The sequence below is a fragment of the Linepithema humile genome, chromosome 5 (assembly GCF_040581485.1).
Source record: "Linepithema humile isolate Giens D197 chromosome 5, Lhum_UNIL_v1.0, whole genome shotgun sequence".
In the NCBI taxonomy this organism is placed as follows: domain Eukaryota; kingdom Metazoa; phylum Arthropoda; class Insecta; order Hymenoptera; family Formicidae; genus Linepithema; species Linepithema humile.
In genome coordinates this window covers 17,592,193-17,617,636 of record NC_090132.1, presented here as the reverse complement: position 1 = coordinate 17,617,636, position 25,444 = coordinate 17,592,193, and the positions used below count along the sequence as shown (strand labels likewise).

Genomic DNA, 25,444 nt, shown 5'->3' with positions numbered 1-25,444 from the left:
ATGCATCTAATTGGCTAGAAATTGGCGAAATATTTACGCATCTATACATCAATCGTTTATGATGTAGATGAGTTAGCGCGAAAGTGATATATGTAGGCAAGTTAATTCCTCAACATGGCTTCGTGCATGCGGTGAGTTTGATTATTTCCGGTTTTTTCCCTTTAAGTAACTGAGATAAGGATTAATCATGGACATATGGATATATATGAAAAATTGTCTATTTATGTCACTTTCAGCGAGCATAGCAATTTTGCTCATTTTCTTAGTTCAATTTTGTAGATTTTGATTGTCTGTCATACAGTGCGTTTGATACGGCTGACGTGTCCTTACAATGTTATTTACAATTAAAGTACATTTTTTGTAATGAATTCATTGCATTCTTGATCATTAATCTAATCTAATCTATCGCTGAATGAATATGATACCGCTTATCATAAACTATGATGGAATTTTACAGTCTCAGAAATGAACATTACCTCAGTGTAATTTTCTGTACGACAGTATTTCCTTACAAACTGTTATCTAGTTAAAACTATAATATAATGCTTACTAAGTATCATTCATACATGTTGTAATAATCTGTAATTTCTATAGAATATTATATGTCAGCAGATATTTTTATTTTCTTATTATAAAATCTTTTCAGGTTGGTTCTATTTTTAGTATTATTATGTTCTCCATTTCTTGTGGATGCAGTCAACAGAGACAATTTCAAAAGATGTGATCAAAGCAGCTTCTGCCGGTAAGAAATAATTATTTTTATAAGCATTGTTACTTGAGAAACAAGTTTAATTTTTGTTTTATCTTTTTTAGACGATGCAGAAAAGTAGAGTCTGGAAAAACACCATATCAGCTTTTGCCAGACACACTTGTACAAAATGAATCTATGATTAATATAGATTTATTTAATAAAGATACAGGCATCTTGTACATAGTACAGTTTACTGCATTGAAGGAAGATACGTTTAGATTAAATATCAATGAAAAGAATCCATTACATACCAGATACCAAAATGAATATGCTCTTCATGATCAACCACAGACAGTGGAATTGGATACTGTGGAAAAAACTACTGAAAGTATAACTATAGTGAAAGGTGGAAATAAAGCCATTTTATACATTAATCCATTTAAGGTAGATTTATACTCCCATGATGTTTTAACAATATCAGCAAATGCTCGTGGTCTTATGAGATTTGAACATTTACGTACCAAACCAGTAAGGTATATATTGTTAGCCAATTATCATTGCTCTAAGTCTATAAAATAATGTAATATAAATTATACATTATTTTATATATAGACCAGAACAAGGTGAAAATGAAAATGTTGAAGCTGCAGCAACAAATAATACCGCATATCCTGGTGATGGAGCTGATAATGATCCAGGTGCTTGGGAAGAAAACTTCAAGGAACATCACGATGCAAAACCATTTGGACCAGAAGCTGTTGCGATGGATTTTAGTTTTCCTGGATCTGAACATGCTTATGGTATACCAGAACATGCTGATTCATTCGCATTACAATCGACTAAATCTACAGATCCATATAGATTATACAATCTTGATGTCTTTGAATACGAAACGAATGAACGTATGGCTTTGTATGGTGCCATTCCAGTTCTTTATGCTCATGGGTAAGCTTGCAAATCAACTAATTCTGTGATTTATAAAGATATATTCATGCAAAATTTGTGTAATATTTCAGAAAAGAGAGATCGTCAGGTGTTTTTTGGCATAATACAGCAGAAACTTGGATTGACATTCTATCAAGTGCAGATAATAATGTTGTAGAAAGCATTGTTAATTTTGTATCTGGATCTACTAAAAAATCTCAAGTGGATGCTCATTTTATGTCAGAATCTGGCGTGATTGATATATTTTTCATGTTGGGTCCGAAACCTCTTGATGTTTTTAAACAATTCACCATTTTAACTGGTACAGCTCCTTTGCCACAGGTATGTTAAATAAATATTGTAAAAATTGAATTTGTTTTAAGTTACGAAGTATCGAGCAATCAGAACTGCTCTTCTCAAAATATGTGTTTTAGATGTTTGCTCTTGGGTATCATCAAAGTCGTTGGAATTATAATGATCAAGATGATGTTACAACAATTGCCGAAAATTTTGATATACATGATATACCACTGGAAGTTATGTGGCTTGATATTGAATATACCGATAATAAGAAATACTTTACATGGGATCAGCGTAAATTCCCGAATCCTCTTGAAATGATACACAATCTTACTACCAAAGGCAGAAAATTGATAGTTATCATTGATCCTCATATTAAACGAGATAACAACTATTTCTTACATAATGATGCTACCAATTTGGGCTATTACATCAAAAACAGAGATGGAAAAGATTATGAGGGTTGGTGCTGGCCAGGATCTTCATCATATTTGGACTTCTTCGATCCAAAAGTCATTGAATATTATGTTGGTTTATACAGTTTGGATAAATTTCATGGTACCACTAACGATGTTTACATTTGGAACGATATGAATGAACCAAGTGTGTTTAATGGACCTGAAGTAACTGCGCCAAAGGATCTTGTTCATTATGGAGGTTGGGAACATAGAGATGTGCACAATATTAATGGACATATGTATATTCGCGCGACATACGATGCTTTATTCCGTCGATCAGGTGGTTCTTTGAGACCATTTGTCTTAACAAGATCCTTCTATGCTGGATCACAACGTTACGCGGCAATGTGGACTGGCGATAATATGGCTGACTGGAATCACTTGCGTATAAGTTATCCTATGTGTCTTTCGATGGCTGTATCTGGAATGTCATTTTGTGGCGCAGATGTTGCAGGTTTTTTCAAGAATCCAGATGTTGAGATGTTTATTAGATGGTATCAAGCTGCAGTATGGTTACCTTTCATCCGTCAACATTCTCACATAGAAACAAAGAGACGCGAACCATGGACATTTAATGAGGAAACTACGCAAATAGTTCGTGAAGCACTCAGATTACGATACTCATACCTGCCATTGTGGTACACGCTTTTTAGAGAACACGAAGTAAACGGTTTACCTGTCATACGACCTTTATGGGCGCATTATCCATCCGAATCGAAAACATTTACTATCGACGATCAGTTGCTACTTGGTGACTCTATACTCGTACGCCCGGTATTTCAATCCGGTGCCACAGAAGTAACGCTTTATCTTCCGGGAGACGATAAAGTGACTTGGTACGATACTGATACATTGCAATCTTATAAAAAAACAGGATACATTAATGTACCAGTAACGATTCACAAGATCCCTGTGTGTCAAAGAAGTGGTTCCATCGTTCCACGAAAAATGAGAATACGACGTAGCACGGTTGCTATGAAAAATGATCCTTACACATTAATAGTAATTGCTGATAATAACGGTAAGGCTAGCGGCAGTCTATATATCGATGATGAAACCAGCTTTGAATACCGTCATGGGAAATACTTGTATCTGAGATTAATCCTGGATGGTAATAAAATAACTTCAACTCTGATAGATAAATTAGCTTCATATGAAACACAAAGCTGGTTAGAAAGAATAGATATAGCCAATCCACCACAAGGAATTAAATCTGCCCAACTGGAATCGCACAGTAAGTAATCAAATTAAAGTGTCGTGTAACAAATCCTTTAATAAATCTGTTTCAATTAATAATTTATATAATTTTTTACAGGTATGGGAAAAATAACTTTGGAAACTACGTATAATTCACATAATAACGTATTAACGATACGTAAACCAGCTGTAAATATGGGCGAAGAATGGACAATTGAATTATTACATTAGGATTATGATGTTACTCATATTCGATCTTTAATAATCCATGCTCTATGATGCTAATTTTCCATTACTGTACATGGTTCAGCTATCTGTGATCTGCATGATTACATTTCCTAGAACAAGTATAGAAATACAACTTAGCTACTTTGAGAGCTAAAGTAATTATTATCTCCTTTTAATAAGAATTAATATTTACTTGCAATATGTACAATATATGTACACTCAAGTAGGATATTTGGGAAGATATTTATATAGAGGCATTCTTTTGTGTAACTTACATTTTTACTTTATACGATTTAATAAAATTTCAAAAGTACAAAGTGTGTTTCGGGCTATTATATAATACGTAAAAGTTTAATATTATATAAAGAATATTTAATGTTTGATTTAGAAATGTATTATTGGCCATAAAGCACATATGACAAAACCTAAAGTCTTTTTATTAAAAATGAACATATTTGATCATTTAATTAAATGATCAAATTATCAAATATAGGATTTAAATGAATCACTTCGTAATAAAATAAGTCTGATAATTTCAATAAAAAATTTTATTTTGTTATATGCGTTCTGTTGGTGCGTGTTTATGAACTAAATACAAAAACACTATTGATGATAACGCCGATACTAAGAAAATGACATCAAACCATCTATGATAAAAATTAAACTGTAATTCTCCTAATACTTGCGTTATTATAATACGGTATTCTGCTGGCATATTCATTCGCATAAGAAGTACAGAAGATACAAAATACATTCCCTAAAAAATGAAAGTAACAATATAAAATTAAAAATGTGAATACTTTATAAAAATCATATGTGATTTGTAATTTTAAACAATTATTACTCTTACCATTATTTGAGCAAGTATAAGTACAATAATATTTGATGATTTGCTGCTTGATATAGCATAAAAAAACTGAAACAGAAAAGTCTGTAGTAAACATTTTTGTTAAGACTGATAATAATACGATAAAAATATCAAGACTCTCTGATTCACTCATATATGTACGTTTACTCACACAATATAATGCAAAATATCATATAAAATGATCAGTACATATATGTGTTGTGTGTGTGTATGTGTGCATGCACACAATACAATCATTTTATAGAAATGAAAAAAAATGGATAAGCAAACATAGAATTACTATGTTGTGTCTTACGTACCTTTGTTAGAGTTAACAATAACCCACGTATAGACGTTACAACAATGCAACCGACGAGATAAAAAGAAATATGCTGCGACCAAAATGTGACATCAATATTGAAACCAATCCAATGTACTGCAATTTCGATTCCTCTGGTCACAGGGTCTTTTTTGCCGACTCGATCAAACACTATGTTGATTGTAGACTGTAAACATGGTGTAAAAATCGTAGAATATCCGACAAAATTTACTTAAATAATTATAAAGTGATCAAAACTACAGATTCACAATACTACAGACTTACAATAAATATTTTCCAAGTACAATATAAAGAGAAAAAATAACCAAGGAAATTAAAATATTTTCCTTGCCAAGTGGCAGCCCATTCCAAACGCTCTCTCGCATTTTGTATATCATGTGCTTCCAAAAATAATTGTCGTGATAACTCTTCTAAAGCGGTAACTTCGACTTGCAATTGCTTGATAACTATAAAATAATATATATCATCATTAGCTATCATTAAGATGGCCAGTATTTGTAGTTATAGTATAAAATTAAAAGGAATATGTACTTTCTTGGTTTCCCTTGGTACCACCTAGTGGACCTAACATTCCCCATAATCGAGATCGAGTTTCTATTTGTCCAACAGTTTCACCTTTTTTCGCTAATGCAATTCTTTTCTTTTTCGCAATAATCATGTCCATAGTTTGCAGCAATCGTTTTTCTATCGATTGCACATCAGCGTAAGAAACTGGTCGCATAAAGTAAGCCATTGAAGTATATGGATAATTTACAGCACCAAAACCTGAGAGAAGTGCCATTACTGTGACGCCGATAACTCCTATTCGACTGACGCCTTGTTCTATAGATAATAATCCTTTTTTAGGACTTAGTATGGGAAAAGGATCACCCACTTTCCAGAAGAGATACAGATAAAAAAGATATATGACAACTGTCAATGGCTGTATTAGATTCAGTCTTACTGCACAGATAAAAGAAAATTTATTAAGGTTTAATAGAATAAAAATCAATATAATAGCAATAAAGAAATATGTCAATAAAGAGTTATACATACCAAATCTGATATTGCTGATGATAAAATATGCTATGTAAAATGGTATCAGAACTATTACCATAAATAGAAGCATATAAAGACCAGCATTCCAATGGAAATATCTAGAACTAAAAAACAATATATTAAACCTTAAATAATACTGTGCAATTTTTTTGTCTTACCTTGAGTCAAGCACTCCTGCTATTTCAAAAATAATTAATTCAAACATGGTGCATGACAGTGAAAATGTTGTAGAGAAAATTAGTTGTACTAATCTATGATGCACTTCATAATCCCTGAACAATTTCTTCACAAAAAATACCCATCCTCCTAAGAAGAAAATTATCTGAAAAATATGGGGAAAAAATAAAACAACAGAAATAATATTTATTATACAAAACAGATTCTATCCATATAAAATAAGTTTACTCCAAAATTCAATAAAATACATTATTTTAAGATTTTAAGATTTTATTAAATAAACTGCAGGATTTTACAATGTAAAATTTATTATAGCATTTTCGAATACACATAATTCATAATTGTTATAAATAGTTGTCATAAATATCAGATGTGCAAAAAAATCCATAGATGTGAACAATCACTGCCAAAAAAGATTTAACAAGGTTTCCTTATATTTTAGAATATAAGAATTTAACAAAATTTCCTTATATTTTAAGATATAAATAAAAATTTTTCAGCAACAAGTTTTACATTAAACTTTACATTAAGCATAGTTAATGATAAAAATAAATCATTTTTCACATTATTCTCATATATGTTTTGAATAGTATAATCTATAACCTAAATTAATCGAGGAATAATCGATAAAACTGATTTTTGTAGTGGAAAAACAATTTTCCACCTGTGTTATTAAAATCACAAAAGTGTCTTCGATGAAACCCATTTTCGGCTGTTATAATTTTCACTTCGCATTGCGAAGTTTTAATCGGTGATATTTGACAGATAACGCTGGCAATTCCGGTACATACACACATTGAACTGCTCTACACATACTGAAATGAGTTAGTGTGTCACATGCAATGTGGCTAGATTTAACGCAAGAAACAAGTAGCATGAATGGAGAGGTACTGCACACATACACGAGCCACCTAAGTAAACATGCGAGACAGAATAAGCATCACCTCTTAGATTCTTTCCCTCTCGGCTCGGAGTCATTTTTAGCCAAGACTCAAACCATTTTAGCTGAGACTCGAACCATTTTTAGTCAAGACTCCAAAAATCATTTGGTATGAGTCTCGCACGTGCTTGCACGTGTATAATTAGGTGGCTTACGCACGTGTGTGGTACTTTCTCCATTCATGCTGCTTGCTTCTTATGTCTTAAATCTGCCCACACTAGTCTTAGGCATGCATATGCATATGACAGCATAAAGACCTTTTTACACAACCGCTAAATGCTAATACACAAAAAAGTTGACCAATCACCTACCTATATTAAAAATGTAAAAGAATAACATACTTTGTTTTTTCATAATTGGTTTATTTATATCTGTGTTTATAATGAGACTTTGTAATTTTGTCTGTATAAACCTTAATGATTATTACCTACATATGCATTTTTTATCTCCACTTTTTGTATTTTTAATCAATACTCCCCTACCTTTTTTTGTAAAATTAATCATATATTTAATTTTGAGTTTAAATAGCACAGACAATGTGCAAGATAGCATAGATAAAAGAAAAAAATTTTTATCTACTACATATAATTTACGAAAAAGTATACTGTTGATTTATTTTCTATTGTAAATTGATTTATATATTTACAGAACAAATGATAACAATTGTCTAAATATCAACAATATTACAATTATATTAATATAACAGAAATATTACAATCGTCACATCCAATAATGTATAATTATATTGTTACAGCTGATAAATATCTCAATAGATTTTCCTGAAAATTTGTACAAGTTTTAAAATGCGAAAAGAAGAAGATATGTAGTAAGAAAAAGAGAGAAACTGTACATACACATACACATCACACACAATTCTGTTATGACAGCAAATATGATATATGCTGTAGTATTTGTTATCAGGACAATGATTTACAGAACTATGTTATCTACAACTTGAGCATTTTCTTCGCTTAGTAATCGGGTACTCTACGGATTGTGCGTGGCATGATATTATTGTATCTCCTCTCTGTGTCGCATTTCCTTTTAAGATTTGGCATTAAGTGCAAAGATTGGTGTTGCAATGTGACTTATAAGTGTGAGTTGCTTGTGAAATTAATTAAGAATTAATTAAAAATTTCCACCCATACGGAAGTCAAATTTTATTTTTTTTTTCTTTTAAACAAAGGACTTGTGGTTACTATCTTGCTTTGTCTATGATCTTCAATTATTACTATAAATAGGAAAATATATTATTCTCTTATTTTGTATGTTCTTATTGCATAATGTATTTTATTATTACAAAGTAGACATGAAAATTAAATTGTTACATAACAATGCAGGCACACATAGAAAAATACATTATTTTATTTGAAGTATCGTACAATTTTCTTATAATAGATTTTGTATTATCTAAAATTTTCATCTTAATACTATGTACTTATATTCTAATGTCTTGCTTAAAACTTATATGAACTATATTAAAGAATTATAAAGCAAATCGCCCAATGTAATTTGAATGTCAGAATTATATTTATACAGAAGGGAAATAGAAATAGAATAGGAAATAGAATAGAGATTTGTATGTGACAAGAATATATAATAGAGAATATAGTTTAGCATAACTCATATATATATATATATATCTAAAAACAAGAAACTATAATGTACAGGATTGATGAATCTAAGATCAGTAACCAGTTGGAAATATAGAAAAGGAACGAAAAATGCCAGGTACTTTGACATATCCAATTTATGCTGGTGTGGTGCAACCTACTCGTAGAAGACGTGCTTACACCTGGAATACACAACATAGGTCTGAATCACGTGTGGCAGAAGTCAATGCACAACTTGGTCGAATATCTTTATCGGATCCTGTGGTAAGATATTAATAGTTATCCAGGAAGAAATACAGGTCGAAGAAACATCTAATAGACGTTTCTTTGACCTGTATTTCTCCCTGGGTACAAGACCATGATTTCATGGATTTTCATTTGCTATGTGTAATGCTAGTTGTGACAATTTTAATGTCATCATAACTCAAGATAGCAAATTTTTGCACAGTACCATGACTCGAGATATCAAGTTACAGACGTGATTCTTGGGATATTACGATAAAATTCATTTTTTAAATAATTCTTTTACTTTGTATCAGCAGACATAAACATCATTTCTGGATCTTAATTTATTCAATGTATCTTAACTCATTCAACGTATCTGTATATTGTAAACTACATATTCAATTCGAATAAAATACAACAAATTAATATAGTGAGAATTTATAATACAATATATAATGTAAGTATATAAAAATTTGCTTGGACAATTTAATTATGCAGTTCAAAGAATTTGTCTTTTCCATCTGTACATTTTTGAAAAAATTTTCCAAATTTTCATATTTTTCACTCCTTTATTAATAAAAATACTTGATTGGAAAAAAAGATTACAGTAGACTTAAGATAAATTAATAATAATTTTTATGACATTTTTGTGTATGTGGATTACTTTTTTCATCACGAGATCACAGAATAAATTAATATAGTCAGTCAACTCGTCACTTTTTAAATATTTAGGCTACGTTTCAATATTCTCTGCCAGTACTGACAATTCGTAGGTCACGCTATAGGTTTTCAGCACTGTCAGTGCATTTTGGAATACAGCCTTTAAAGGAAGTTAGCCATCTTTGAACCCGGAAGCGGGCATGTCACATCCGTCTCGATCGTGCAATAGTGACGTAGAGGGGTTAACACAAAATAGGTTCCTTGATGGCACATAAGAAACTGTGAGGCCCATTAAATTGTAGAAAGGAGCAGTCGGCGATTCGGTATCAATTGAGCACACGTAACGTTAATGGCAGAGGAACATGTTTACGGTTATAATCCGACGGTCGGAGTCAATGACGATGCCGTACGTAATACTCTACTTTGACAGTTTGACAAGTATAGGTTGGGTTCGTAACGACTGATAAAGGCGCATCGACGCACGGGTGTTGCTTTCGAACAACGATTATTTATCTCCGCAGTATTTTTCGGATTTGCCATTGTGGTGTACGTCGTGCATTTTCACTAACGACGTGTGACGTGGTGACGATAAAAACAATTCGTCCGCACTCATCAGAAAAAACAGCCATCAATATCAATTTTATGTTACACTTATTTGCAATGGAGTAGTATTTTAGCTACGTTACTTACACGTGTTTTCTAACCAGCTAATCTAGAATGGTTTCAATATTTTTTACTCATTATTTTAATATTCGTTATTGCTATACGGAATAATTTTGCAACTGTTTTGATATAATTGTCAGAAGACATATCTTGTGTAATATAGTGCAACATTCTAGGAATTCGTCTGCCATTACGATAATACCTTGTTTGAGACATTGTCTGATAATTTATCTATAGCGTTGTGCAATTGACTCTAGTATTTTTAAGAGAAGAAATTATTGCAAACTTAAACTTTGACATATTATATTACATTCTTAAGATTATATTGTAAATTATTTGATACCTCTTTGTTTACTGTATTTGTGGTATTCATGTTATATTAATAATAGAATACAATTTTAGTGTTTAATAATGTCATATAATTATTTTTTTATTTAGAGAGATGATACGAGCAAGATAAGATTAAAAGTAATCGCTGGGCATCATTTAGCTAAAAAAGATATTTTTGGTGCGAGTGATCCTTATGTACGCGTGGACTTGAATACAATAAATGGCGATCAAACTGTGGATTCTGCACTTACAAGAACTAAGAAGAAGACATTAAATCCTGTCTGGGAAGAAGAATTTATATTTAGGGTAAGTGTGAAATATATGTGTGTATGCATAAAAAATTTAACATATTTGTTTTGAAATTTTTTTCATATTATTTCCAATATGCATATTTTGTATATTATTAAGATGACTTTTTTTTCTCTAGGTGAAACCAGTGGAACACAAATTGGTTTTACAAGTTTTTGATGAAAATAGATTAACAAGGGACGATTTTCTTGGTATGGTGGAATTGACATTGATTAATTTACCAAAGGAGCAAGAAGGCCGTGTTATTCCTGCTAGGAATTATGTACTTCGTCCCCGTAGGTAAGTATTTTCGACAACTTTGCTTTCAGCTACATATTCTAACACTTAATTTACATCTGCATCTAATTTACTACATTATTTATATCTATGCGCAGTATGAGTATATGAGTTTATAATGGTATAACCAATTAGCACAAGTGATAAATATCACATTTCATTAATTACTTTTAATCATTTTAATTTAACTTTTTAACAAGTTGCATTTATTTAACTACATAATTAAATTTATCCAGTATATTAATATTTCTTGAAATTTGTTTGCTTTGTACTTTTAATTTGCGAATGCAAAATAAATAACTTATGAGGATATGGCTAGTAATCATTCCAGTCAGCGATCGCGAGTTAAAGGAACGTTGGAATTGTATCATGCATACATTTCCGACTCATCTAATATTGAAAATGACAATGGAGACGTATCTGATTCGGGTGGGTGGGAATTAGTGCAACCAGAGAATAACAGTCCAGTGGAACAAGCTGCAGAGGTATGTAATAGATTGTGCCAAAGTTGCCCTGTTAATTGATAACGCAATATTTTTCTTGCGTCTTTATAAAATAAGAATAATAAAATTTTTTTATGTGATTATTAGTTACTAAATTATTTAATATACTTTTGTAGATTACAATGGTTAATAGGCCATTACCGCCAGGATGGGAGGAAAGGCTAGATGCAAATGGTCGTACATACTATGTTAATCATATAGCACGTTTCACACAATGGGAACGACCAGAACCGTATGTATTTATACGACAGTATATAGTAAACAATAAATTGTATTGTCATATTTAAACAACAGTAAATAGTATTTATACGATATCGTTTGACTTTTGTAATATCGTGTGTAATTAACTATTTTAAAATGTTGTTTTATTGTAACAGAGATACAGCAGCGACAACAGTAGTTGAACAACGTAATTTGGATACGGCAGCAACTGAATTTCAACGACGGTTTCATATCAGTGCTGATGACGAAGGCAGACATAGGAATTCAGTAGTAAATCAGGTAAGTTTTAATCTGTATGATAACCTTGAGCTGTTATTTCTACACAACATAAACTCTTAACATATATTTAAAAAAATTTTTTTACAATGAAGTAATTAAATCTTTAAAATACGTGTGCAGAAGAACATTAATTTTCATTTTGAACAAAATAGTTTAAATAAACAAAACAAAAAGACTATTAACGATATTGCTCCATTAAGTTGATATTACATATACTTATTTATATTTTAAAATACTTTCGAGTTTATTAGGTTGGTTGCAAATTAAAGTAAAAATATATCTTTTATATATATATATATATATATATATATATACACACACACACACACACACACACACGCGCGCGCGCGCGCACACACACACACACACACACACACGCACACACACATACATATGATAAAACCCTTTCTCATTTTTTAATTCATTTACATAATAGATATATAATAATATTCTCTGCTTTCAAATCTCCATGTTGAACGGCATTTTCTGTTTTTTTAATTTTTTTAATTTTTTTAATTTTTTATTATATTTATGTCCCTTGAAAAGATACATGTGTTTGTACGCACACACACGCACAAAATATGTACGTCTTAATCTATATTTAAACAATGTGAGGTATCTATTGTTTTATAAAATGCAAGCCTATTCTAAAGATTATTCCTATATTTGATTTAATATTTATTCAATTTATTAGGTTTGTTCGCGTCACAATGCCCCAACATACTCCTACTCGATCCAATATGCTCCAATTTGTAGTATATGTAACGTAATATTGTAGATTGGAGCATATTGGAACGAATAGGAGCATATTGGAAAATGCGACGCGAACGAACCTATTATTTAATGTTTCTTTGTAATGTTGGTAAGAACTCTTAGATGAAGCATTTATTTTTTTTATAAATACGCGTCTGGATGTATGCAACACATTTATTTGTGTATGAATACGTTTCTTACTGCATATTTTTCTCGATGTAAGAATGTGTTTAGTAAATAACATAGTAAATAGAAATATATTCTGTGATCAAATTAGTAGATATATATACATAATCTGCCATTTAGTATTAAAGATTGATAAAGTTATTCAATTATTTAGAAGCAAATGATTTTCTATTTTTTAAATGTTTTCTTTGTTGAAAAATAAAAGGTACACTTAAAATTCCAAAATTAGTATATCCATTTATACGATTCGTATGATTAGCATGCAGTATGTAGAAATTTGTGCATGTGTGTGTAAGGATGGTGAAGTTCTACGCGAGGACGATGAAGATTCGGAAGCAAGAGATTGTGAGGGTGGGGATCATAGGGGAGGGGGTATTGGGGATACTTCTTCAGACTCTGGACGCTCCGTCGATCAACGTGGCTACCTTAGTGAATCTGAAGAACAGGTATCAACATACACAAAAATGTTATATTCATTTTTAGTTGAATGTAACGCTTTACATGTATATATATTTACACACATGTGCTTGTTATAAAGTATCTAATTATGAAATGTATGTAATGTTTAATATATGTAAGTTTCAGTTTATGCATTATTTTGATGATATATTTAGTTTTGATAAAGTTAAACCATATAAATTATACAAAAACAAATATATATATTCTAGCTTTTTATAATTGTTTAATTACTTATGTGTTGAAAATGTAAAATGTGTAAAAATGTGTAAAAAACGTAGAAAAAATTTATATATTCAAATATCTTTTCAGTAACATTCCAGCTATTATATATAGTATCAGGAAAAAATTTTAATTAAAACAATTTTTCTTCTATTTGTAATATGACATTTAACAAAGTATTTTATTTTCCAAAAAGGATTATTTTAACAAAATTAAACTTTTAATATCTAAACTTTTAATATTCTACACGTTATTATTATAATTAAATATTCATAGCATGACGTTTTGAATTTTTTATATTAAAAGGTTTTTTTTGTAAAAAGAATTCAGTTTTGTCAACTTTTTGTTAACAGTTGGCATGAAATTGTTTTTTGTGGTACACTTATTATAAATTGTATACGTCAATGCTTTACAAATAAAAAATTCTATATTTAAAAGTATTCCCTTGAAAAATACATGCACAGCTTTGTGTAATAAATACACTAGTATAAATTTAATTTTATCTATGTATTTTATTTGATTAGAATATAATTTTATCTTATATTTACAGACTGATGATAATGTTGATAGTCCGGCTGGTTCGAGACGTTCATCAGAGCAGGTACAAACAATGTTTATTATACCTTACATAAAATCATTCTTAATGTTATTGTTTTATTCTTTTATTTCATTGTAAAAATTTTAGATTGAAAGTCCCAAACCTACTCTTCCCGTGTCTAACGATGAAGGATTGCCTCCTGGTTGGGGTATGCAGGTAGCACCTAATGGCAGAATATTTTTTATTGATCACAATGAGAGGGCGACAACCTGGATTGATCCCAGAACAGGGAGACCAAGTTCTATACCTAATCACATTGCACCATCGACGACATCTAGAAGTGACCTAGATCAGTTAGGACCACTTCCAGAAGGATGGGAAGAAAGAGTACACACCGATGGACGAATATTCTTTATTGATCACAGTATGTGTATAGTTTTTCACAACCCGAAAAAATCAACTTTAACTTTGGAAATTAAATAATGTTAATCATATCATGACATCTATTTATTTTTGTTTTTTTTTTTATAGATACAAGAACAACACAATGGGAAGATCCACGAATGTCTAATCCTCAAATTGCTGGCCCGGTATATGATTGCAAATATTTTATACGACTTTTTTTATATAACTGTAAAATGTATGCTTTAGAAGTTTGAAATATTGACGAACTTTTCAATTTTTCAGGCCGTGCCGTATTCCAGGGATTATAAGCGTAAATATGAATATCTAAAATCACAACTAAGAAAGCCTGTATGTATTTATTAAATAGCTTTTGTTAATATAGTTAATATTACATCTTTAATATTTTATTAATATTTTATTACAGAATAACGTTCCTAATAAATTTGAGATCAAAGTCGGACGGAACAATATTTTGGAAGATTCGTATCGTATTATAAGTTCTGTCAACAGAGTCGACATTTTAAAGACGAAACTATGGGTAGAATTTGAAGGCGAGGTAGGCTTAGATTACGGTGGCCTTGCAAGAGAATGGTTCTTCTTATTGTCTAAGGAAATGTTCAATCCATATTATGGACTTTTTGAATATTCTGCAACGTAAGTAGAAAAGTGCTAGGCTAATACTCTAACACACTGCAATTTGTAATACACAAAACAAACAATTCTTTTTATGTTCAGAGATAATTACACACTCCAAATTAATCCTTGTTCTGGCGTATGTAACGAGGAGCATTTGAATTACTTTAAATTTATTGGACGTATAGCAGGAATGGCTGTTTACCACGGCAAACTTTTGGATGGTAAGTCTCGATATTATAGTAAAATGTGATAAACATTAGTATTACACATTCTTATGCAATATACTATTTATTTTAGCCTTCTTTATCCGACCATTTTATAAAATGATGTTGGGTAAACCAATTGATCTGAAAGACATGGAGAGCGTTGATTCTGAATATTATAACTCTCTTCTGTGGATTAAAGAAAATGATCCTAGTGAATTAGAACTCACTTTCTGTCTTGATGAAGAAAGCTTTGGCCACACTTCCCAAAGAGAGTTAAAACCAGATGGTGCTAACATCCCTTTAACAGATGAAAATAAGGATGAATATATAAGTTTAGTTATACAGTGGCGGTTTGTATCTCGTGTGCAGGAACAAATGAATGCCTTCTTGGAAGGCTTTAATGCTCTTATACCACCAACTTTGGTAAAGATATTTGATGAACATGAACTGGAATTGTTGATGTGCGGTATACAACATATTGACGTAAAAGACTGGAAGCAGAATACTTTATATAAAGGAGATTATCATGCAAATCACATTGTTGTGCAATGGTTCTGGAGAGTTGTTCTATCCTTTAGTAATGAAATGCGTTCTAGATTATTACAGTTTGTAACTGGCACATCACGTGTTCCAATGAACGGATTCAAAGAACTTTATGGCAGTAACGGACCGCAATTATTCACAATCGAAAGGTGGGGTACACCGGAAAATTATCCAAGAGCTCATACATGGTGAGTGTTCATTTCTTTATTAAAATAATACATTTTCTGAAGTTTTTCAAATTAATTTTCTCTCTAAATATAATACAAATTCTATCTATTTTATATATTATATATTTCAATAGAGCATTCTCTCGTAAAATATGACCGTTTTTCTCGTTTTCTTTATATCATTATCAATAAAATAATTCTTCGCATATGAATTTGTCACATCACACACAAGTGTAAATTGTTGTTCCAGTTTTAATCGTATTGACCTTCCTCCGTATAAAAGTTATCAACAACTCAGGGATAAGCTAGTTAAAGCAATTGAAGGTTCTCAAGGCTTTGCTGGAGTAGACTAGCACGAAATACCTTTATTCATGATGATATCTGTAATATAATGTATATATTACATATACATACATATATATATAGAGATACACAGAAAAGTATATTATCTTAACATGATTCATATCTATTTAAAAATTTCCTGCACTTTAACGATTTAATTGTCTCTTAATTATGAGTGACAACATTAAAACAAATTGAAAACAATACGTTAAAAAGTTAAAATTGCTTTTTCTAAATAACTTTAACAAACATTTCAGCATATTACACTTTTCAAAATACCCATTTAATGAAAAATGCAAAATCTAAAATGCCGCTAAAACTCACAGTCAAATCTTAACTAATCTCTACTTTTAAAGATATGCCATATTTTTACTACCGCAACTTCTGGATTTCTTCTAAGAAGTGATTTGGCTGCTATAACAATGTGATATTACAATATTGATTTATTAATTGATTATTCTTATTTGTTAATAATGTCAAAATGTTGTTGTGAAATATAAATTGTAGAAATGGTTGTACACTATAGCAAAATGGACACGAATTCTTTTAAGGTGACATTGTAATCATGTAAAGACAATGAACAATTAATATCGTTTTGTGACTTGAAAGGAAAAAAACGAATATCTTATTTCTGCACATATATGTGTAATATATCTTCGTTAAATGATTAAAATTGTAAAAGTTTATTTTATGAAAAGCACATGGCTAAAATCAGGCATTTCTAATATTTTATAATTTTCACTATATTTTTATGGCACAAATTTATGGTGAACTCCACTTCTTTTTCTTATCTTTAACAATACACACTTTAACTTTGAATTTTCTCTTTTCACACAGTGGATTAATGAATTGATTATGATTCTTGTTGAAACAAAGATAAAACACTTGTGTATTTTACATGCATACATATATAAACTGACTTATCTTTCTTTATTTATGTATGTATATTGTTTTTTTTTATGATATTTTTTTGATTATTAAATGATGGAAAGTAACATCTATTGAAAAAGAAATTGTATTAATCAAGAGCGTATACTCTAATAATGTACAGAGAAGTATAAAAACAATTGTTTGTTATTGATTACGTTGTTAGAAGAAAAGGCAAGAATCGATACAATTGTTAACTTGATCGAAAAGTTAATAAAGTTCAATTTTTATTTCAAGAATCGTATTTTATAAATGAGATAGAAATTGGCTCGTTTTTTGAAAGTTCTAAATAAGAGTAAATAAGCCAGTATAAGCCTTGTTTGTTTGGTTTTCCTCCAATGTTAGAAATTGCTTACTGTTGATGTTGGAATTGTACTTGTCTAAATAGACCTGTATTTGTATTCAATCAACATTTGTATTTTGAAGAGAATATTCTTCATATTATATCTTTGCACGGATAAAATGTCTGCCAGTTTGTATTAATCTAATTGTCCTCTACTTAGATTATTCTTACTTTATTTTATATTAAGAAATATGTAATTTAGAATAAATTGTTGTAAGAAAATAAATTCATATTATTTTATCGTATCAATGTATGAACTGGACATGTACTGGGCAATGTAAGATTTTAAACACACACAAATTTATTTTTCAGACAAATTACGAATTAGTGAATTGAGTTGATTGGTTACAAATGATATCATTAATCTTATTCATGCTTGCTTGTTCTTCTAATTTATAAGGATAGTTTAAGAACATATGCTGTATTCAGATAATGCAATACAACTGTATACAGTTTATTAAACAAAACATCATTAAACAAAGGAATAAGTCGATTACAAACTGTTTCCACAAATCTAATTGTTTGTATATTTTGTCAATATCTTAGTATGATACCCGATATAGTCTCGAAAATAATATGAAGATTACTCTTTGTCAATAAATGAAGATGGCGAAATTGACATCAGATATGAATGCCTATCTTGTATTATAACATTTATTAGCACACAGAATTAGCATATGCATTCTAAAGTATACAGAGTTGATAATAACATTCCATCCTATTTGTACAGCTTATTTTATTGCGAACAAATACGTCCCATTAGATAATAAATAATATTGTCATGGCAGAAATTTTGTGGCCTTAAATTCTGATTATGAGATTTCTTATTTTAATAAGTCTCTCGTTCGTAAAATCTAGATTTCTACGATAATAAGATGCGCTAATTATTCGCTGATAAGAGAATATCCTTTTGTACTCCTTCATATCCATATTAGATTTGCAAAGAAATATATATAGAATTACATTTAATATGTTAGTACCGATTAACTTGAAAATAACAAGTTTATTTCAATGTAATCTAATATGTTATGAAGTGCGAATAAAACCATCAGCTCCTTGGAGTAACAAACAACCAGCGCGTAATCTTCATAAAATGAAGATTAAAACAAATTAAACATATACAGTACAGTGTTCTCTGAGTCTGTTTTTCACAACTATTTGTTTTTCAATCTCTATTTTTTGCAACATAATCAAGCAGAAAGCAATGTCTCTTGATTTTTCAAATATATCTTTACAGATTTACTTATTACTTTACATATATGTATACAGATATATTATTCGACACATGTTCTATGAAATTCATAATTTGCAAATAGCCGCAAATAATAGAAATTGCATATAATGTTAGATGGACTTACAGAACATTGTCTGGCTGTAAGGCAGACGATGCGAGAGACTCGTAAATTTTTGTAATTTAGTATGAGTATATGCTCTATATTTTCTTGTATTATACTTATATATATTCCTAAACGAAACGCTAGAAATATGAAAGCAGTAATGATAAGACGCCCAATGAATTTAATAGTCGCAATTGGTATTCTATATATTGCATAAATGTTTTTACAGACAACAATGTTAAAATTGTATTTAATTGTATTTACTTGTAAATCGATGATATCAAAAACAAAAAAAAAGATTTTAGATTTATACATTACCAGATAGATATTTTGTTTTTGAAAATGACAGCATTTATGCTTGATCTATATAAATATCTTTAGCCCATGAAACTTAATGCCTTACGATAATTATATCACGCATTATAACATATCTACTTAATGTTGCATTATTATTTACCGATATAGAAATATGCTGAGCTTACTGCTACATCAGGTAGCTCTTATTTGTTTATGTACATTTAGTATATCTATCCATTTGACAATTTTCATTATCAATGTATTATTTAATTTACGAGGACGGAAAGAGACTTAATTGTTTCTAAGCTAGCTCAATGTGGTACACATATGTTTCATTTACATATACTTACGTGCACGAACTGAAAGAAATGCGTGACTTAATTACGTTATATTGTATTAATTCATCTGTAAATATAAAAAAAAATATATACATACATTGTAATATATAAACAAACAAGCGCTTCTATATTGCAGTTACAAGAAGTACGTAAAAAATATGCTTATCATGCTATGCCCTTGCGTTAAGATCATTAATTACTAACAAAATAACGATGGAGTTTTCAATCATGAATTCTAATCATTAATATTATATTTAATAAAATTAATATTACAAGGCAAATTATGTTCTTATATAATATTGTGGAAAACCAAACTATATATGCAAATAAATTATATTAAAAAGTTGTATTTGTTGTCTAATTCTTAATTTCAGTCATAGGTAGCAGAAATTGCGAATATGAATGGAAGATAATTTATATTAACCCTTCATTATTTATTTAATTAATTAATTTAATGTTAATTTGTTCCTATATATTAGATATTTTTGATAATAGAACAATAGAGATGGTAAAAATACTATTTTTATCTTTTAAATTATCTTATAACTTTAACTATCAAAAAATTTAGCCAAATAAACAATAATTTTTTACAAAATTTACAAATAATAGAAAAATTATAATCTAAGAACTCTAATTTGAGATATAAATAAGTTTTTATTTAAGGAATATTTCATCAATCCTCTTATCGTCTTCTCTCATAATATTTCATTATATATGTCTTTTCTTATACATTCAAAAAGGAATTATATGTTAAAATGAATCATTCATGAATCAGCGTAGATTTATATGAAATAAGTTAATATTGTATTATTACTCATCGTATTTTAGATTCAAATAACCCGCCTTGTACTATGTCATTGAATACGCCGCTATGCCGCAGGATGGCGCTACTCGCGAACACATCCGCAGAATCAAAAAAGACGGTTGGGAAGTGTAACATCACACATCGATTCGGCGGCTCGCGTCGAGCCCGAAAAAACTTTCCTCTTCCGCGTTCTTTTCCCAAGGCCTGGCCGTGTGTGGTTGCGACAAAGTCGCGTAGCCCGGCGTCGAACGTTGACGCGTACATACGCGTGTAGTGAGGTGTAAGTGATTCTGCTTGACAAACGTATATTGTTACGCCGATGGAAACGTGACTGTCCCTTAGTCCTGTCCTGCGGTGGTTCCTGTCACGGGCAGCAGCACTAGCAGCAGTGGCAACACATTGCAGCGGCAGCAACCCTCTCGTTCAACCCCCATCTTTCGAGAGTCTCGTCGCTGACACCGAGGGAGGGAAGCTTGGTGCGCTGATAACAGCCGCGGGACGGAGGTCACTGCATTGCGGTGAGTACGTCGAACTCTATATTTTCTTGCGCGCTTTTACACGGCACGCCTCGCCGACGGCGGAATCTCGCCGTGGCGCTTTTTCACTCCCTCGCGCTGCAAGCGAACACTACCGGCTGTCCCGGGTTCATTACCCTTCGGAGTCAAACGCGAGTGTCATTCAGTGGTCGCGGTGAGCTGTTCTCTATCTTACGGTTCACGGAAGCTCTACGGATGCTTCTACGAAATTCGAATTTCACTTTTCGAATATCTCGCGGTGAAAAGTTGATGAGTCATTGTTTGGAGCTACAATCGCTAGCGCGAGACATGTTGCCAATTTCAGGTAGTCATGAATATTTTTTAGCATTTACGCAGTATCTTGCGATCAATGAATATCTTGAATTTTAAAGTTTTACAATGACACACGCATTCAAGAATCTTCTTACGGATTCTTCTCATAGATGTCACAAGTACATGTATTACTCCAGAATAGCACAATTGTAAGTCTATACAAGTAATTGCATTCGTAAATGATATTGCAAATGAAGTTACGTGCTGCGCGTTATTTTTGCTTTAGCGAAAAATAGAGAAAACAAATAATTAATATTTTATCAGTACTAAAATAAAATAATAGAAATTATCTTAAATGTACTAAATTGCAATATGTGATATGCAACTTTAAGTGTGTGTGTGTGCGCGTACGTGTGCATGTGTACATATGATACAAAAAAATCCACACACATACACACCGCGCGTTTTATTAGTTATTTAAAAATTTATCCATATTCGTGTGATGCATTAAAGTGCTTTCTATATTTTGTTAACTACATGCATCAAGATTCATTTAAATTGCCCCTAAAAACATCACTTCTATAAAATATGAACTCAATGCAAATTATTCCACTGCGTGTAATTTAATCATCTACGAATATCTTTTATGCAAATTAAAACATTATTGTTGTTTAAAATTAAAATCTCATATAATGTGCTGAATTATTTATTTCATTAAAAGCAATTTTTTATTCATTAATTATGTATAATTAAGTATTACCGAGATTTAGGTCAGATGGCTATAACCAAAATTTAGATCATTTTACATCATATCAATGTATCTGAGAAAGATATAATCGTATTATACAATAGATTGGATTAGATATTGCTACAATTAGATTTAAAAATTATCTATTATACGTATTTATTATCATTATTTATTTAGCAAAGCTAAGTGTGGAAATATGCATAAAATTCACACAGAAACAATTTTAATCTTTGAGTGATGGTCGTTAAGATTAGTGGTCAATATAATTAATTGTTTTTTTATTACGACGTTATGCTAAGGCTACACTCATAATTTATCACATAGCATTTTTACCTATCACCTTTTATTAGCATTTTGTTGTTCTAACATAATATTCTAACATAATATTCAAAAGAAATTCTACAGTCTCATTGTATCACATCAAACATTGACATATTTACGTTACGTCAATTCTACTTGTCTGACAAAAGTGTCATGCAGTAATGAATATCGGATAAACTCTTTTAAAATGTTTTCTTTGCTATCTACTGTACTTAATTAATTAATTAAGTATAGTAAGTAATTAATATAATTCATATTATGTAGTAATAATTACTCAGTTCATCAATGTTTTTTATTTTCTTCTTATATACTGACCGTCGCTAATCTTGAAATAAAAATGTCAGTCTATTAATAGTTTTAAGTACGACGTAGTAGTGTAGTTTTATTTTGATGTCGGCTAGTCGCCGGTCGATTGGCGTGCAGACAGCATGCATCTGTTTATTATTTAACTCACGCAATCACATATCACGTTAGGATCTCTGATCGGCATTATGCCGACACTTCTTCGTATTTTTCTCAATTTCCTTAAGCGGAACTCGCGCGTAAACAAATATCAAGATATAAAATAACCAAAAATTATGCTACAAAGTACATAATGCTGTGGAGCATTAATGTTCGATTAATTTTTTCATATTCGTGGAAGCACGTATCGTTCGTTTTGAACCATTTTGTCTGTTAACACGTATTATATCGCATTATCTTTTCGCGTTGCACATGCGATTTAGAGCTTGAAGTGTCGAGTGGACTTACGGGTTAATTAAGATACTCGATAGCAATCAACTATTTGATTATTGGTATACTCGAATTCGCGGTAAGCGCATTATGTGCTAATTGAAATTTTGAACAATAAACCGAAAATTGAGTACATATTACAGGAAAATTTCAAGTGTCAATATGCTCCGATATATTTAAAATTTTTCGGTATTAAGTTAATATTAAGTTAAGTTTTATTTCATGGTTTTATACGTCACGCGTAAGAATGTGTAAACAGTTTATATTTAGCATTTTTAAAGTAATTTTAAAACGGCTAAAGAGTTTGAAAAGGAACATAGACAATTTATTTAACTGCAAAGGCGAGAAGTTTAGTTTATGACATTTTTTTAAGATTGGCAAGTGAAGCGGTGTACAATTTTACTGACTGACTTTATAACTTATGTTGAAAACACTGTGCTCTCTCAAAATACTCTAGACACACTGTACTTTCTCAACATTTAGAATACACTGTACACTCGCTCTCATCTTTATATATATATATCCTTTACATTTTCAATTTCCAATCACATGTTCATACATTTTCGTTGTTTTCGCAAATCTTTAATCACATGCCGCATTCATTTTCATCATATGCCGCATTCGCTCAAAACAGTCATATCGCACAAAACAATCATGCATTAAACGTTCCAACATTCTCTCCCTCTGTTGCTTATTTTTTCACTCTCTCATTCATTCACTTACACGCTCGTACTTTACAATCCTACACATACTCGTCCAAGATGCATACAATAAGCGGCAATGATATCGTGACGTACAGTAATCCGTACATATATTATGTTAATTAACTCGAGATTGCATAATTAGTCGCGTTTTTTCGATTGATGAGTGCCCGCTTGAGTTAATGTCTGATGAGTAGTTGACTAGAAAATGGTGTTAAGAAATTAGCTAAAGTAAATTCTCATTTCTTGTTTTGCGTGACTAGTAATTAATTTATTCTACTTGCGATAATCTGACGCGACGATCATGTCATTGCATTTTGTCTTTCGTATCATTCTCGATATATTAATTCAAATTAAGTAACAGAAATTAACATTTTCAATTATTTTGTGATATTCTAAGTTTTCGCAAAAGATGTATATTTAAAGAAATATTACGTACAGACACTAGCGGATCCTGATGTCGATAATAGGGGGGGTTTTGACCTGCTTTAATGCATTTTTTACCAAGATTTTTGAAACGGATCCAGCAAAATTGATTTTTTTTAACTTGGAAGGGGGGGGTTTTACCCAGCCAGTGCGTACAGATATCATGCTGCTTTGACATAAGACTTTCATTTGCAACATTCTTGTTTGTATACTTGTATATTTGTTTACATCTTCATAGCTTTGTGAAAAGAATTATCTCGTCGCAATGTTTAGTTCAATTACGAATAACCACTTTTGATACATGACATTTACAATGTCGTTCTTAAACGCGCACGCGTTATCGAGCAAAACGATTTTTTGATTGCGATAAAACGAGGAGAACGTTGCTCGTAAATATCTGGCGGTGTACATCGCAAAATTATGTCGTCGAGCGAATCACGTTCCTCAGCGCGGATGCCGATGGTGTCGTTGTGTACGGCACGACAGTATAATACACCTGAAGCATCCATTCATTGTCCCGCGTTCGTATCCTCGCAGGACGCACGTTTCTGGATTTTAATCTAAATTCTTGTTTAGTTCGGCGTCCACTTTTTTTCCTCGTGGCGCAACGTCGACCTTCCTCGGGAAATTACTCTTCCTCTCTGTTATTTCCTTTTTTGGTTGCTATCGAGCATTTAAGCTTCGCGAATCGATATGTGTTATAATTACTGGATTCTCAGAAAACCGAAAAAATAGATAGCACATCGTTATTTTCGAAATCTCGAACAATTTATTTATAAAAACCATGTTGTTCGCGACGCGGCATTTGTAGCGCAACTTGATAGGTAAACATTTTTTTTTTTTTTTTTTTAAACGCTTTCTCTAAAGGATTGAGAAAAAATTATCTAATGCCGAATATAGAATGTATCTCTGAAAATCAGTTATTAGATTTCTGTACCATTACATCACATTACTGTCCAGTTAAAAATACGCGACTTCAAATACAATTTTTTAAATATGCACTTCAT

At 30.9% G+C, this 25,444-nt stretch overlaps 4 protein-coding genes across 18 annotated transcripts in view; 3 read left to right on the top strand and 1 right to left on the bottom strand.

The window, feature by feature from the left end:
* The first annotated feature begins 18 nt into the window (after positions 1–18).
* GCS2alpha (glucosidase 2 subunit alpha) lies at positions 19–5,151 on the top strand. 3 transcript variants are annotated; one of them, XM_012362231.2, is made up of 7 exons: positions 19–131; positions 647–742; positions 814–1,224; positions 1,304–1,636; positions 1,708–1,957; positions 2,050–3,607; positions 3,689–5,151. In XM_012362231.2, exons 1-7 carry the CDS (start codon positions 115–117, stop codon positions 3,799–3,801), a joined length of 2,778 nt encoding a protein of 925 aa, XP_012217654.1. In that variant the 5' UTR covers positions 19–114; the 3' UTR covers positions 3,802–5,151. The 3 variants fall into 3 exon arrangements, with proteins under 3 accessions (XP_012217654.1, XP_012217655.1, XP_012217653.2); XM_012362232.2 differs by lacking the exon at positions 19–131 and adding an exon at positions 528–553; XM_012362230.2 differs by lacking the exon at positions 19–131 and adding an exon at positions 552–571.
* GPHR (golgi pH regulator) lies at positions 4,332–7,106 on the bottom strand. Of its 2 annotated transcripts, none has more exons than XM_012362233.2 (8): positions 6,865–7,106; positions 6,182–6,345; positions 6,021–6,127; positions 5,517–5,927; positions 5,250–5,431; positions 4,966–5,151; positions 4,649–4,714; positions 4,332–4,555 (listed from the first exon to the last, which is right to left on the bottom strand). In XM_012362233.2, exons 1-8 carry the CDS (start codon positions 6,904–6,906, stop codon positions 4,355–4,357), a joined length of 1,359 nt encoding a protein of 452 aa, XP_012217656.1. In that variant the 5' UTR covers positions 6,907–7,106; the 3' UTR covers positions 4,332–4,354. The 2 variants fall into 2 exon arrangements, with proteins under 2 accessions (XP_012217656.1, XP_012217657.1); XM_012362234.2 differs by having other exon boundaries at positions 6,804–7,105.
* Positions 7,107–8,035: 929 nt separating this feature from the next.
* Positions 8,036–20,265, top strand: Nedd4 (E3 ubiquitin-protein ligase Nedd4). 8 transcript variants are annotated; one of them, XM_067355986.1, is made up of 16 exons: positions 8,036–8,236; positions 8,811–9,017; positions 10,740–10,937; positions 11,059–11,219; positions 11,548–11,701; positions 11,836–11,951; positions 12,097–12,220; positions 13,456–13,605; positions 14,388–14,438; positions 14,523–14,799; positions 14,907–14,965; positions 15,063–15,128; positions 15,205–15,434; positions 15,516–15,637; positions 15,714–16,353; positions 16,583–20,265. In XM_067355986.1, exons 2-16 carry the CDS (start codon positions 8,865–8,867, stop codon positions 16,683–16,685), a joined length of 2,604 nt encoding a protein of 867 aa, XP_067212087.1. In that variant the 5' UTR covers positions 8,036–8,236; positions 8,811–8,864; the 3' UTR covers positions 16,686–20,265. The 8 variants fall into 8 exon arrangements, with proteins under 8 accessions (XP_067212087.1, XP_067212086.1, XP_067212088.1 ...); XM_067355985.1 differs by having other exon boundaries at positions 8,041–8,236; positions 11,536–11,701; XM_067355987.1 differs by lacking the exon at positions 13,456–13,605 and having other exon boundaries at positions 8,046–8,236; positions 11,536–11,701.
* A 571-nt stretch (positions 20,266–20,836) lies between these two features.
* The window catches only part of Sema1a (semaphorin 1a), a 213,984-nt gene continuing 209,376 nt past the window's right edge, over positions 20,837–25,444 (top strand). For 4 of the 5 annotated variants that reach the window (XM_067355991.1, XM_067355992.1, XM_012362217.2 and 1 more), the window contains exon 1: positions 20,837–21,239. The gene's annotated coding sequence lies outside the window, so the exon portion shown is untranslated. The remainder of the gene's footprint in view (positions 21,240–25,444) is intronic. The other variant, XM_067355990.1, reaches the window with a different exon arrangement.

Excerpts from the sequence above, each read along its gene's own strand:
- Nedd4 (XM_067355985.1), top strand. The coding sequence starts at position 8,865 with ATGCCAGGTACTTTGACATATCCAATTTATGCTGGTGTGGTGCAACCT. Across the intron at positions 15,638-15,713 it reads CCACGGCAAACTTTTGGATG|CCTTCTTTATCCGACCATTT; the intron begins GTAAGTCTCGAT and ends TATTTATTTTAG. Across the intron at positions 16,354-16,582 it reads TATCCAAGAGCTCATACATG|TTTTAATCGTATTGACCTTC; the intron begins GTGAGTGTTCAT and ends TTGTTGTTCCAG.
- GCS2alpha (XM_012362231.2), top strand. Across the intron at positions 1,958-2,049 it reads GTACAGCTCCTTTGCCACAG|ATGTTTGCTCTTGGGTATCA; the intron begins GTATGTTAAATA and ends TATGTGTTTTAG. Across the intron at positions 3,608-3,688 it reads TGCCCAACTGGAATCGCACA|GTATGGGAAAAATAACTTTG; the intron begins GTAAGTAATCAA and ends AATTTTTTACAG.
- GPHR (XM_012362233.2), bottom strand. The coding sequence starts at position 6,906 with ATGGGTTTCATCGAAGACACTTTTGTGATTTTAATAACACAG. Across the intron at positions 5,152-5,249 it reads GTACTTGGAAAATATTTATT|TCTACAATCAACATAGTGTT; the intron begins GTAAGTCTGTAG and ends CCATGTTTACAG. Across the intron at positions 4,715-4,965 it reads TATTGTTAACTCTAACAAAG|TTTTTTTATGCTATATCAAG; the intron begins GTACGTAAGACA and ends TTTCTGTTTCAG.